Here is a 12,432-nt window from a genome sequence, read left to right on the forward strand (position 1 = left end):
GTGGTCACGTGAACATCCTCACACCTGTAGACGACGGGGGAGGGGGGGGGGGGGAGGGGGGGGGGGGAACTTGGAAACAGCCACAGATCTTTTGTTTTTTTTTTTTTTTTTGGTAGGGTTTAAGGGCGCTCAACTGCTGAGGTCATTAGCGCCCAGTCACTAGTGTTAGAGCACATGGAATCTGCTAAAACTCAAGGGGATGGGGAGTCATCAGAAGGACCTGACAAAGATGCGGATAAAATAAGTAAAACGGTTAAATGTCTTTGGACAAGCCAGTTAAAGTTATAAAACGCAGAATACGAGCAGCTGCTCGAGCGTCATCAGCTAAAACATCCGGTAAAGTAGATGGCAGGGACAGGATAACACGAAATTGACTAAAACGGGGACACGACAATAAAACATGGCGCACTGTTAATGCCTGACCACAAGGGCACTGCGGGGCTGGGTCACCGGAGAGCAGGTAGCGGTGGCTAAACCGGCAATGCCCAATCCGCAACCTGGTCAGAAGGACCTCCTCGCGCCGAGATGATTGGGAGGATGTTGTCCAAGCAGTTGGGAGCGGTTTAACTGCCCGGAGCTTGTTTCCTTGGAGGGATGACCAAGCATCCCACCACAACGACACAAGCCTCTTACATACATCCCCACAAACGTCAGATGACAGGACACAATGGGAGGCTGGCCGAGGCAGGAGGACTGCAGCCTTGGCTGCAGCATCCGCAGCCTCATTCCCAGGCACACCTACATGTCCGGGAACCCACAGAAAGCTGACAGAACCACCATTATCAGCGAAAGAATGGAGGGACTGCTGTATCCGTTGAATCAAGGGATGGACCGGATAGGGAGCTACAAGGCTCTGAAGAGCACTGAGTGAGTCAGAGCAGAGTACATAGAACGAATGGCGGTGGCGGCGGGCATAATGAACGGCCTGATGGAGAGCAAAAAGCTCGGCCGTAAAGCTGGAACATTGGTCGAGGAGCCGGTATTTAAAGGTGGCGGCCCCGACGACAAAGGCACAGCCGACACCGTCGTCAGTTTTGGAGCCATCGGTGTAAATAAAGGTGTGACCGGCAAGTCGAGCACGAAGTTCGACAAACCGTGAGCAACACACTGCAGCCGGAGTACCCTCCTTCGGGAGTGAGCTGAGGTCGAGATAAATAGGGACCGGAGCATGGAGCCAAGGTGGTGCCGGGCTCTCACCCTCTCTGAAGGTGGTAGGGAGGGCAAAATCCAATTGTCGAAGCAGGTGACGGAAGCGGTCTCCGGGGGGCAGCAGGGCAGACACATACAACCCGTACTGACGGTCGAGAGAATCGGCGAAGAAGGACTCGTAAGAGGGGTGGTCGGGCATAGACAACAGCCGGCAGGCATACCGACACAGCAGTACGTCGCGCCGGTAGGTCAATGGTAACTCGGCAGCTTCAGCATAAAGACTCTCGACAGGACTAGTGTAGAAGGCTCCGGTCGCAAGACGTATCCCCCGATGGTGGATGGAGTTGAGCCGGCGTAAGAGGGATGGCCGAGCGGACGAGTAGACGAAGCTCCCATAATCCAGCTTCGATCGGACTATGGACCGATACAAGCGAAGCAGGACAGTGCGATCCGCTCCCCAAGATGAACCGCTAAGAACTTTGAGGACATTAAGGGAACGTGTACAACGGGCCGCCAAATAAGAGACATGTGGAGACCAACACAGTTTCCTGTCCAACGTGAGCCCTAGAAACTTAGTTGTGTCCACGAATGGGAGAACAACGGGACCGAGATGTAAGGATGGCGGAAGGAACGCTTTATATTGCCAAAAGTTGATACAAACCGTCTTCTCTTCAGAGAACCGGAAGCCATTTGCCACGCTCCATGAGTAGAGGCTGTCTAGACAACGCTGAAGGCAGCGCTCCAGGAGGCATGTTCTCTGGGCACTGCAGTAGATCGCGAAGTCATCGACAAAGAGAGAGCCTGAGACAGTAGGTGGAATGCAATCCATAATTGGATTGATCGCGATGGCAAAAAGGGCTACGCTCAAGACGGAGCCCTGAGGCACTCCGTTCTCCTGGAGGAAGACGTCGGACAATACGGAACCCACACGTACCCTAAACTTTCGATCCGTTAAAAAGGAATCAATAAAAAGGGGCAGGCGACCGCGTAGGCCCCACCTGTGCATAGTGCGGAGGAGACCTCCTCTCCAACAGGTATCATAAGCCTTCTCCAAGTCGAAGAACACGGCTACCGTTTGGCGCCTTCGCAAAAAGTTGTTCATGATGAATGTCGCCAAGGTCACAAGGTGGTCAACAGCGGAGCGGCGGCGACGAAAGCCGCATTGGACATTAGTAAGTAGTCGTCGAGATTCAAGAATCCAGACTAACCGAGCATTAACCATGCGCTCCATCACCTTACAGACACAGCTTGAAAGAGAAATGGGGCGGTAACTAGAAGGAAGGTGTCTATCCTTCCCGGGTTTGGGTATAGGAACAACAACGGCATCACGCCAACGCATGGGGACGTGACCTTCGGTCCAGACGCGGTTGTAGGTACGAAGAAAGAAGCTTTTGCCCGCCGGAGAAAGGTGTGCCAGCATCTGAACGTGAATGGCATCTGGCCCCGGAGCAGAGGACCGGGACAGTGCAAGCGCACGTTCGAGTTCCTGCATAGTAAAGGGGGCATTATAAGTTTCCAGATTCAGCGAGTGGAAGGAAGGTCGCCGAGCCTCTTCTGCCTCTTTCCTGGGAAGGAAGGCAGGATGGTAATGGGCGGAGCTTGAAACCTCCGCGAAAAAGCGGCCAAAGGCGTTGGAGACAGCCACAGGATCAACAAGGACCTCATTACCTGAGGTCAGGCCAGGTACTGAGGAGTGGGCCTTAATGCCCGACAGCCGGCGCAGGCTACCCCAAACGACAGAAGAGGGAGTAAAACTGTTAAAGGAGCTGGTGAAAGAGGCCCAACAAGCTTTTTTGCTGTCTTTGATGACTCTACGGCATTGCGCTCGGAGTCGTTTGTATTCAATACAATTCGCCAACGTAGGATGGCGGCGAAAGATGCGTAAAGCACGTCGTCGAGCACGGATAGCGTCCCTACAAGCCTCGTTCCACCAGGGGACGGAAACACAACGTGAAGAAGAAGTAGTACGAGGAATGGAACGTTCGGCAGCATTGATTATAACAGCCGTGAGGTATTCGACCTGACTGTCACAACTGGAAAAATCGTGGTCCGGAAAGGTCGCCAGGGAGGAGTAAAGTCCCCAGTCAGCTTTCAGTATGTTCCAGCGCGAAGGACGTGGGGATGGGGTGTGGTGCAGGAGACGAACGACACAGGGGAAGTGGTCGCTCGAATAGGTGTCAGAAAGGACATACCACTCGAACCGACGGGCAAGAGTGGTAGAACAGATCGAGAGGTCCAAGTGGGAGTAGGTATGAGTAGAGTCCGAGAGGAAAATCGGGGCGCCGGTATTGAGGCAGACAAGATTGAGATGGTTGAAGACATCCGCCAAGAGTGAGCCTCTTGGACAGGATGCAGGAGAGCCCCAAAGGGGATGATGGGCATTGAAGTCGCCAAACAATAAGAACGGCGGGGGAAGCTGAACGATCAGGTGCATCATGTCAGCCCGACTAACAGCAGATGACGGTGGAGTGTAGATGGTACAAACTGAAAAAGTAAAAGCAGAAAGAGTAATGCGGACAGCTATTGCTTGGAGTGGGGTGGTCAATGGGATGGGATGGTAATAGACATCGTCCCGAACGAGCAACATGACCCCACCATGAGCTGGGATACCGTCCACAGGGGTGAGGTCATACCGCTCCGAGGGATAGTGGGTAAAGGCAATACGGTCAGTCGGGCTCAACTTGGTTTCCTGGAGACCAAGGAAGAGCGGACAGTGCAGGCGGAGGAGCAGTTGTAATTCCTCCCGATTAGATCGAATACCTCTTATGTTCCAATGAAACAACGCCATCGCTAGTTAAAAGGTTGGGGGAACGAGACGGGTGAAGAGCTGGTCACCTCGACGGCCGCGGAGGGCCAGGTTGCGAGGGAACAACGCTACAACCGACGGGAGGCGGATCCGGTTCCATCGACTCGTCGCCAGCCGCGGCCGCTGTCCCTGGTTGTGTAGGAGGGGCCGCATCATTTGCCGACGAAAGGCCGGCGGAGCGCCTGGCAGCAGAGCGTCCCGGCGAAACTGAGGACGGCCGGGAGCAGCGACTCACGGATGGAGCGTCAGACGAAACGCGCCGGGGTGGAGAGGGGGATAGAGACTTCTTCTTGGAGGCCTTCTTTGAAGGCCGAGGAGGCACAGAGATGGTGGGCTGGACCCGAAGAAGGTCCTCACGCGCGGGGTCCGTTTTGGAACGCCGGACCTCGGAAGCTGGGGTCCGGAACGTTGCCCCGATGGACGCCTGAGAAGAGGATCGCTTCTCAGGTGGCGTGGGGGGGAGGAGGAGGAGGAGGAGGAGGAGGAGGAGGAGGAGGAGGAGGAGGAAGGGTCGCCCCTGGGGCAGAGGGGATGGGGGCCCCGGGGGAGGAGGATTTGGAAGGGAGGGATTTGGGAGGCGGAGGCAGAGCCCCCTGATGGGCGGAGGAGGCGGAGGGGGGACAGGAGAGGGGTGAGGATACCGCGGAAGGAGTGGACACAACTGAGGCGAACGAAGTGGTCAATGACACGGGATGGAGGCGGTCGTACTTCTTCCGGGCCTCAGAATAAGAGAGCCGATCCAAAGTTTTGATTTCTTGTATCTTCTTCTCCTTCTGATAGGCGGGGCAGTCTGAGGATCTAGGCGAGTGGACGCCAGGACAATTAACGCACCGAGGTGGTGGGGTGCATGTATGTTCCTCACGAAGAGGACGTCCACAGTCGCCACAAAGGGGCTCAGCCTCACACCGTGACGACATGTGCCCAAAGCACAAACACCTAAAACAGCGCATAGGAGGCGGGACGTAAGGTCGCACGTCACACCGGTAGCACATCACCTTTACCTTCTCCGGGAGAACGTCCCCCTCGAAGGCAAGGATAAAGGCTTCGGTGTCGATGCGACGGTCTTCGGGGCCGCGCTGGACTCGCCGGACGAAATGCACGCCTTGGCGCTCCAGGTTGGCCCTGAGCTCCTCATCAGATTGTAGCAGGAGGTCATGATGAAAAATAACCCCCTGTGTCCTATTTAGTGCCAGATGTGGGACAATTGATACTGGGATGTCCCCTAGGCGGTCGCACGCCTGGAGCGCCGCCGACTGTGTGGCGGAGGTGGTCTTGAGAAGAACGGACCCTGAACGCATCTTGCTGAGAGCCTCGATTTCCCCGAAGACGTCCTCAATGTGCTGAACAAAGAACATGGGCTTGGAGGTGGCGAACGTCCCCCCATCGGTTCGAGAACAGACCAAATAGCGAGGGAAGTACTTCGCCCCAAGCCGGCGGGCCTGTCCCTCCTCCCATGGAGTGGCCAAGGGGGAAAGGGCAGGAGAACCAGAACTAGAAACGGTACCTTTTCTTTTGAAAGACTCGGCCGCAGAGCGACCTGATACACGTTGACGTTTCATCTGCGAAACGTCCGCCCCGATACCACCCACTCCGAACAGGGGCTCTCCCCACGGGCGCCACCCAGCCGCAGCGAGGGCCACCTGGCAGGATGACCATTGCCGGGAGTCCTGATGCCCCAAGGAGACGGGCATCTACTCCTTGGCCGACGTGGGGAGGGTGCAGCTCAGGTATCGGCAGTACGATCCCTGTGTTGTCAGGGGGCTACAACCTAGATGGTACATGACGACCCCACCACAACGGGCTGGCTACCGTGCTGGATTTCTGGTGCCATGGAAAGTCCATCATGATCGGTGGTGCAGATGGAGACGCACTATGGGCGTAACTTGGACAACCCATCACGCGTTGAGGCCCAATTTGAGGAATAGTGGGTATGGTTACAACGCCAGTGCAATGCTGAGTGCCAAGGTCTTAGTGCACTTAGGACCAGTGGTATACCATGTAAGGTGTCCTTCCCCAAAAGGCTCGTACTTCTGTGGAATTTGGAAAAATGGAGGTCAAACCCTAATGGGGACCATCACATTAAGGCCAAAACGTTTGAGACTCCTTTTAGTCGCCTCTTACGACAGGCAGGAATACCGCGGGCCTATTCTAACCCCGGACCCGCAGGGGCGAGCCACTGATCTATGGGGCGGAGATCCATCCTGTTGAAAAATGATGTTGGGTTGCAAGTCTTGTATCTGAGGAAACACATGTCCAGATACACTGACCATTTACATATGTCTGCTTGTGTCTGTATATGTGCGGATGGATGTGTGTGTGTGTGTGTGTGTGTGTGTGTGTGTGTGTGTGTGTGTGTGTGCGCGCGCGAGTGTATACCTGTCCTTTTCTCCCCTTAAGGTAAGTCTCTCCGCTCCCGGGACTGGAATGACTCCTCACCCTCTCCTTTAAAACCCACATCCTTTCGTCTTTCTCTCTCCTTCCCTCTTTCCTGACGAAGCAACCTTAGGTTGCGAAAGCTCGAATTTTGTGTGTGTGTGTGTGTGTGTGTGTGTGTGTGTGTGTGTGTGTGTCTATCAATATACCAACGCTTTCGTTTGGTAAGTTACATCATCTTTGTTTTTAGATATATAATCTATTAGTATGGACATAACAAAAGAAAGTAGCAAGATTTAATTACACTAATGGAACAATATATAAGACTGTCACAGAAAGCTTTTCCCGACAATCTAACAGAGTTGCCATTAATGACAGACTACATCTGTGACGTGGATGTTAGTTTACGGCGTGAAATAATTGTAAGTAGCAATATTCGACGGTGTAGCCACAGGCTGCCGGCACTCACCTTGGCGCCCTTCTTGTCGCCCTCGGTGCGCACGCCCAGCAGCCGCTTCAGCAGGTAGTACGACACCTCCAGCTCGATGAAGATCTCCGGCAGCGCGCCCACCGCGCCCAGCACCTGGCCCACCAGCCGGTCCGCGCGGCACAGCGTCGGCTCGATCTTCGTGCCCACACCTGCGGGCACACGGAGTGTCCTCGGCACGACGTACACGATTTGAGGAGCACGCGCGGCAGCTCGCCGGACGGTCGGGTAGTCGAGGGACTGAGTTGTCGCCGGGAATGTCGGTAGCTTTCGGGCTACGGAGCGACCGTCCGCACGGAGTGTCACCGAACGAAATAGTATTAACGTGTAGCGACAGCAACACCGTCAATCGAGTGTATTAGTTTCCTTTAACTGCGACCCGTTTTGGCAATACAGTCCACCGCAAGCTGTCCCCTAGGTAGATGTGGCAAATGTATCGTTATATCACCATTCATCAATTGAGCTGATATAATTTATATACGTGCACACGACTATCGAGGTATAACACGTCATTCGTAGAATAAGATGTTCCACGTCTTCAGTGTCACTTTTCCAACAAAAGACATTTGTGGCTCAAGGTAGGTAGAAAGTAGGAAGCGCCCCACTTTCGGGAAGTTTTTCGACGGTCTGCACGTATCGATATTGTACCGATCCCGTGCTGTCGGCGACGTCGACCGCGGACCGGCCCTCTCGTCTGCCGGGTGGAGTCGTTCGCTCCGTGGGGCCGTAAGGGAAAGGCACGGAGAGCACGTGACCTCCGTCACACCGAAGAAATTGTCACAGCATTCGTGTAAAGAATTTTATTGTACTACTGTTCCGAGTCTCGTGTGGGGCGGACTCACAACAACATCTAGCTGGAATGTAACACACGTGTAGTCATTTCATTAAGATAATGTTGACTAGTACATTATAAGAAGTATGTAGGGTTCAACTTCTCCAAATGTGTTATTCCACCAGAACGAGAAAAAATTCTTTCTGCCCTTTCGATGCAACAGATTGATTTCCACTAGGGAGAAACTGTCTGACAGTTTGATGCTACTGAACAGCAAGACCTTTTCACCACTGGTATGTACAGCAACTGTGAGAAAAAGTAAGAGCAGCAAGAAACCTAGCAAGATACGGAAGTTACGAATTGACTACTGGACTGTTTCAACAGTCCACTCCTAAAACCCCCTTTAGGGAAATAAAGAACTGGGAAACGGTCCACCATCACACTACTAAAACTGTAACAGACAATAGCTACTGATAATGCTCCACTGTAACATAAATTTAATAGCTGCTACAATGAAACAACATATACAACAAGTGTATCACTCAGTAAGAACAGTACACACCGTTATGCACCTGTACGTCCCAAAAACAAAAAACAACAAGAGCACAGTACATACATGTAAATGGGAGGGGTGTACATATGTCTTTTTCATAGTGTCTAAGAACCAAACAGACTAAAGTAACATAATGAGGACTGTATTTACTTTGTCATACACATAAAACAGATAAAATGCTATGCTGCATAATGCGTCATCTACAAGGGGGTGGAATAAAAATGTAAAATGAAATATGTACAGCTTTGGTAAAAATTTATCCCTACAGGATTCAAATAATATTTCTGATGCAATGTAGCATCACAGGTAGCTATGCATAATATGCACTGCATCACAAATATTATTTGTACCTTGTACAGATAGTTTTTTACGACAACTCAGTTTAAAGCAACTGAGATATACATATTTCGTTATACATTCTTATCTCACCCCGTGCAGGTGACGCATTGTTGTCCACGGCATTTTATCAGCATTATATGTATGAAAAAAGGAACACAATCCTCCTCATACAGTTACTTTAGCCTAGTCGGTTCTTAGACCCTACAAAACAAACATACGTACATCCCTTTCAGTTATTTGTATGTGGTTTTCATACTGTGTAACGCACTTGTTGTGTAAACTGTTTAGTTCTAGCAGCTATTAAATGTATGTTACTATGGAGTAGTATCAGTAGCTATTGTCAGTTATAGTAGTAACATTGTTTAACTGGATAGACTAATCTACTCAGCAAGTGTCAGCAGGACTAAACATATAAAACATTAAAAAATATGCAAGCTTTCAGAGCCAATAGTTTTTCCTCCTGGCAGAAGAATGGAGGAGTCAGGGAGAGGGATGAAGGGCAAAGACTGGTAAGGTTTAAGAAATGGGGAGAGTTTGGAAAAGTTGCCCAGAACCCTGGGTCAGGGGAAACTAACTGCACGGGATGAGAAGGAAAGATTGATTGTCGGGTTGGGGACTGCACACAGATGCGTTCTGAAAATGTGAGAGCTCGAAAGGGGAAGATAGGGTAATAAGCAAGATAGAGATAAGTGACAAAACACTGTGCAAGAGGAACATGCAAAAAAATAGACAGGTAGATGGTAAGGACCAAGGACATGTTGTAATGCCTGTTACCACCTGCAGGGGTCTGAGAAACTGATGTCTGGGGGGAAGAATCTAGATGGCACGTGTCTTGAAACAGGTACTGAGGTCGCGTCAGCATACACACTTCAATGTCTATTCATCCTGACTGATAACCAAGTGATATTCATGCCAATGTAGTAGGATGAACAGTGTTTACACAGCAGCTGGTACATGATATGTGTCATTTCATTTCACAGGTAGCTCTCCCTTTGATAGCATATGTTTTACCAGTTATAGGGCTGGTATAAGTAGTGGTAGGAGGGTGTATAGGGCAAGTCATGCAGTGGGGTCGATAACAGAGGTAGGAACCATAGGGTAGGGAGATGGGTGCAGAAGGAGCATAGGGTCTGACAAGGGTATTGCGGAGACTGGGAGGGCAGTGATAAACTATTCTGGGTGTGGTGGGCAAAATGTCACACAGAAAGAACCTCATCTCAGGATATCATTTTACGAAGTCATAGTTGCTGATTAATACATTTGAGACCACATTAGTAGGGAGTGACAAGAAGTGTACTCCTAAGCTGTTTTTGGAAGGATCAGCGATACCAGGATTGGATGTGCTGGCCCTGGAAATCTGCTTTCGAACTAGGCTGGCAGGGTAATTACAACCAGGGATTTGGAACAGGACCGTACGAAATTTAATTCTGAGAATGTATGTTTGCTCCTACCACCATTTGGCAAGTTGATTTTTGGTCCATCCAATTACATTCTATTTTCAAAAAATGATTGTTTTCATTGATTTATTTGTTTTGATAATGTGATAGGCACATGCACAGATATTATATAAATCAGTTCAGTTAACCACTAGTGTGATAATGATATTTTTAATTTTTTTGTATCACTGAAAGTGGTTGCAGTTAAACAAAATTAATAAACCCAGCTGTTGCTACACCTAAATATAACAGCTGTTGTCCCATTATCCACTAGGAAAGGGATATGTGGAAAAAAAATCTTAGTCACTTCCTACAGTACACTCGTTGCTTTGGAACGTACCCATCAAGTGACCCTCTGCTCCTGATGTGTCACAGCAGTCGAGTGACGTATACGTGACCGTCGGTTGTACGGAACCAGAGCAATAAGGTAATTCCACACACAGATGTGACAGAACAGCAGCAAGGGTATATTTTGTTTGGAGGTGCCTTTGACTGCACTGTGAATGAAACTGACCAATTTGGCAACCCAGTAACATGTTAGCCACCTGTACGAGGAACGGCGCATCACTTGCAGCCACATAATGCATTCTAAGAACGGCATTTGTAAAAAGATCCTAACCGACAGTGACCCAATACGAGTGTTGTGTCTCGTCAATTACAATCTATTTCAAAGATAACAGGAACTGCTACTGTCATTAGGTGGAGGTTTACCTCAGCCAGTTTTCAAGTAAACACTGGGGAGGGAAACACACACAGAGCACATTCAGAGTTGGGTAGCTCATTCACAGCAGCAAGTGTTTGGTGGGTCAAATGACAGGAGGAACCCAATATGGTCTATCCCAAGGAACTGTATTGTCACTGGTGCTCTTTAACATTTACACAACCTATCAGCTGGCAAATAATCCGTGCAAAAGTTTCATATACACTGAAGGCCTCACTTTGACAGTACAGACAGATGATTTTCAAGATGTGACACACGTGCTGAAAAGAGCTCTAGGAATGTTTTCCGATTACTGTAACGTGAGCGGTCTGAAGCCAAACCGACAAAAAACTCAGGTCTGTGTTTCCCACCTACAACAAAGGCTGGGAGGTAGAAAACTGAAAATGATTTTGAAGGCACCAAGATGGAGCACTGTTTAACACCCAAATACCTTTCACTCAGTCACCAGCGGCACACCCTTAATACTGAACGTGAGTGTCAGCCTGAAACATCATCTTCCAGAAGTTTGCCGGTACTGACTCTGGTGCCTGGGAGGGGGGAAGGTCTGTATTTCCACAACGGCACTCAGTTTCTGAGCTGGTGGATGTATCTGCTTAGTGTGGTATAAATACAAGCGTACAAAACAAGTAGGTTTAGCCCTTAACGAAACAGCAAGGCTAATTATGAGCACCCAAAATTGATTCCTGGAGATAAACTGTAGTGCATGGCAGGAGATCTCTCCTCCTGATGTATGCTGAAAACTAGCTGCAAATGCTGAAAGGAAGAAAGTCAAAGAACATGAGGTACACCCAATGCACAGACATACTCCACTGAGAACTAGGTTGAATCTGAGGAAGAGCTTTACTGTCAACATTTACACAAAATACAACATGTAAGAAAGCCAAAATAAGTTTTCTCCAAGCTACAGTAAAGCCAGCAGGATCATTACCACCCAGACAGAACTGACTGCACCAGAAGCAGATCACTGAACAGTTACAGATGAGCAGTGGAAAAACTGAGGACAACCCAAAGCACTGTGGATGGCCTAATCAGTGCCCAGTGGTCTACTTTCAGAAAAGTTGCCACATGCCCATCACTGATTTTGCTGAAATTCTGTGAGGCCATTTGCAGATGTTCACAATAAACATTGGCAAGGTTTTGCTACCACCAATTCAATACTTGTACAGATATGGGCACTCGTTTGACCCCACAGCACAGCTGTCAACAGTGCACCCACGAGTTTTCCGCAATTTTGAGAAGTAGTATTTCCATCAATATTTTCTCGACAGTAACGAAACTAAACTATACTATTTCATGCAACTTTTTAAGTGCTCTTAAGCAAAATAATAAAATATTTCTTGACCATTTTTCATATGGATAATTTGAAGCAGTTGGTTAAAAAAATAGATGCTTAAAAAGTCAAAGTTAGCTTTTTATCTCTTCAGAAATAATTGCAGGATAAACATGAAACGTTGCATGTAATAATTTACCAATACAAGGTCGTAGAGCATAAAATTTCGTTCTCTTCCTGTTTCCAATAGTTTACAAATTGAGAGCAAAGTTGACAATGTTATTGACAAATGCCAAAAATGGATATTTTTTACCCATTTTTATAAAATAGTATTCTGTAAACTATTTTAGACCATTTTCATTAGAAAGGCCACGTTCTAAACCACCTAAAAACTACGACCATGTAAGGCCCTAAAAATCAACAAGGTGGAGAGCCTTACAAAAGGGAAAGCTATTCTCTATACTGGATTCTTTATTCCATTTAATTTTTTATAAAAAGAATTCCGTAGATCTAAATGCTGCACAGT

The 12,432-nt window shown here is 49.1% G+C and overlaps 1 protein-coding gene across 1 annotated transcript in view; it reads right to left on the reverse strand.

The window, feature by feature from the left end:
- LOC124553896 (eukaryotic translation initiation factor 2 subunit 3) overlaps positions 1–12,432 on the reverse strand; it is a 99,324-nt gene that overhangs the window by 24,618 nt on the left and 62,274 nt on the right. Inside the window, exon 9 of the mRNA XM_047127911.1 lies at positions 6,798–6,967. Coding sequence (XP_046983867.1) covers positions 6,798–6,967 — 170 coding nt within the window. The remainder of the gene's footprint in view (positions 1–6,797; positions 6,968–12,432) is intronic.

The sequence above is a fragment of the Schistocerca americana genome, chromosome 11, assembly GCF_021461395.2.
Source record: "Schistocerca americana isolate TAMUIC-IGC-003095 chromosome 11, iqSchAmer2.1, whole genome shotgun sequence".
NCBI classification, from domain to species: domain Eukaryota; kingdom Metazoa; phylum Arthropoda; class Insecta; order Orthoptera; family Acrididae; genus Schistocerca; species Schistocerca americana.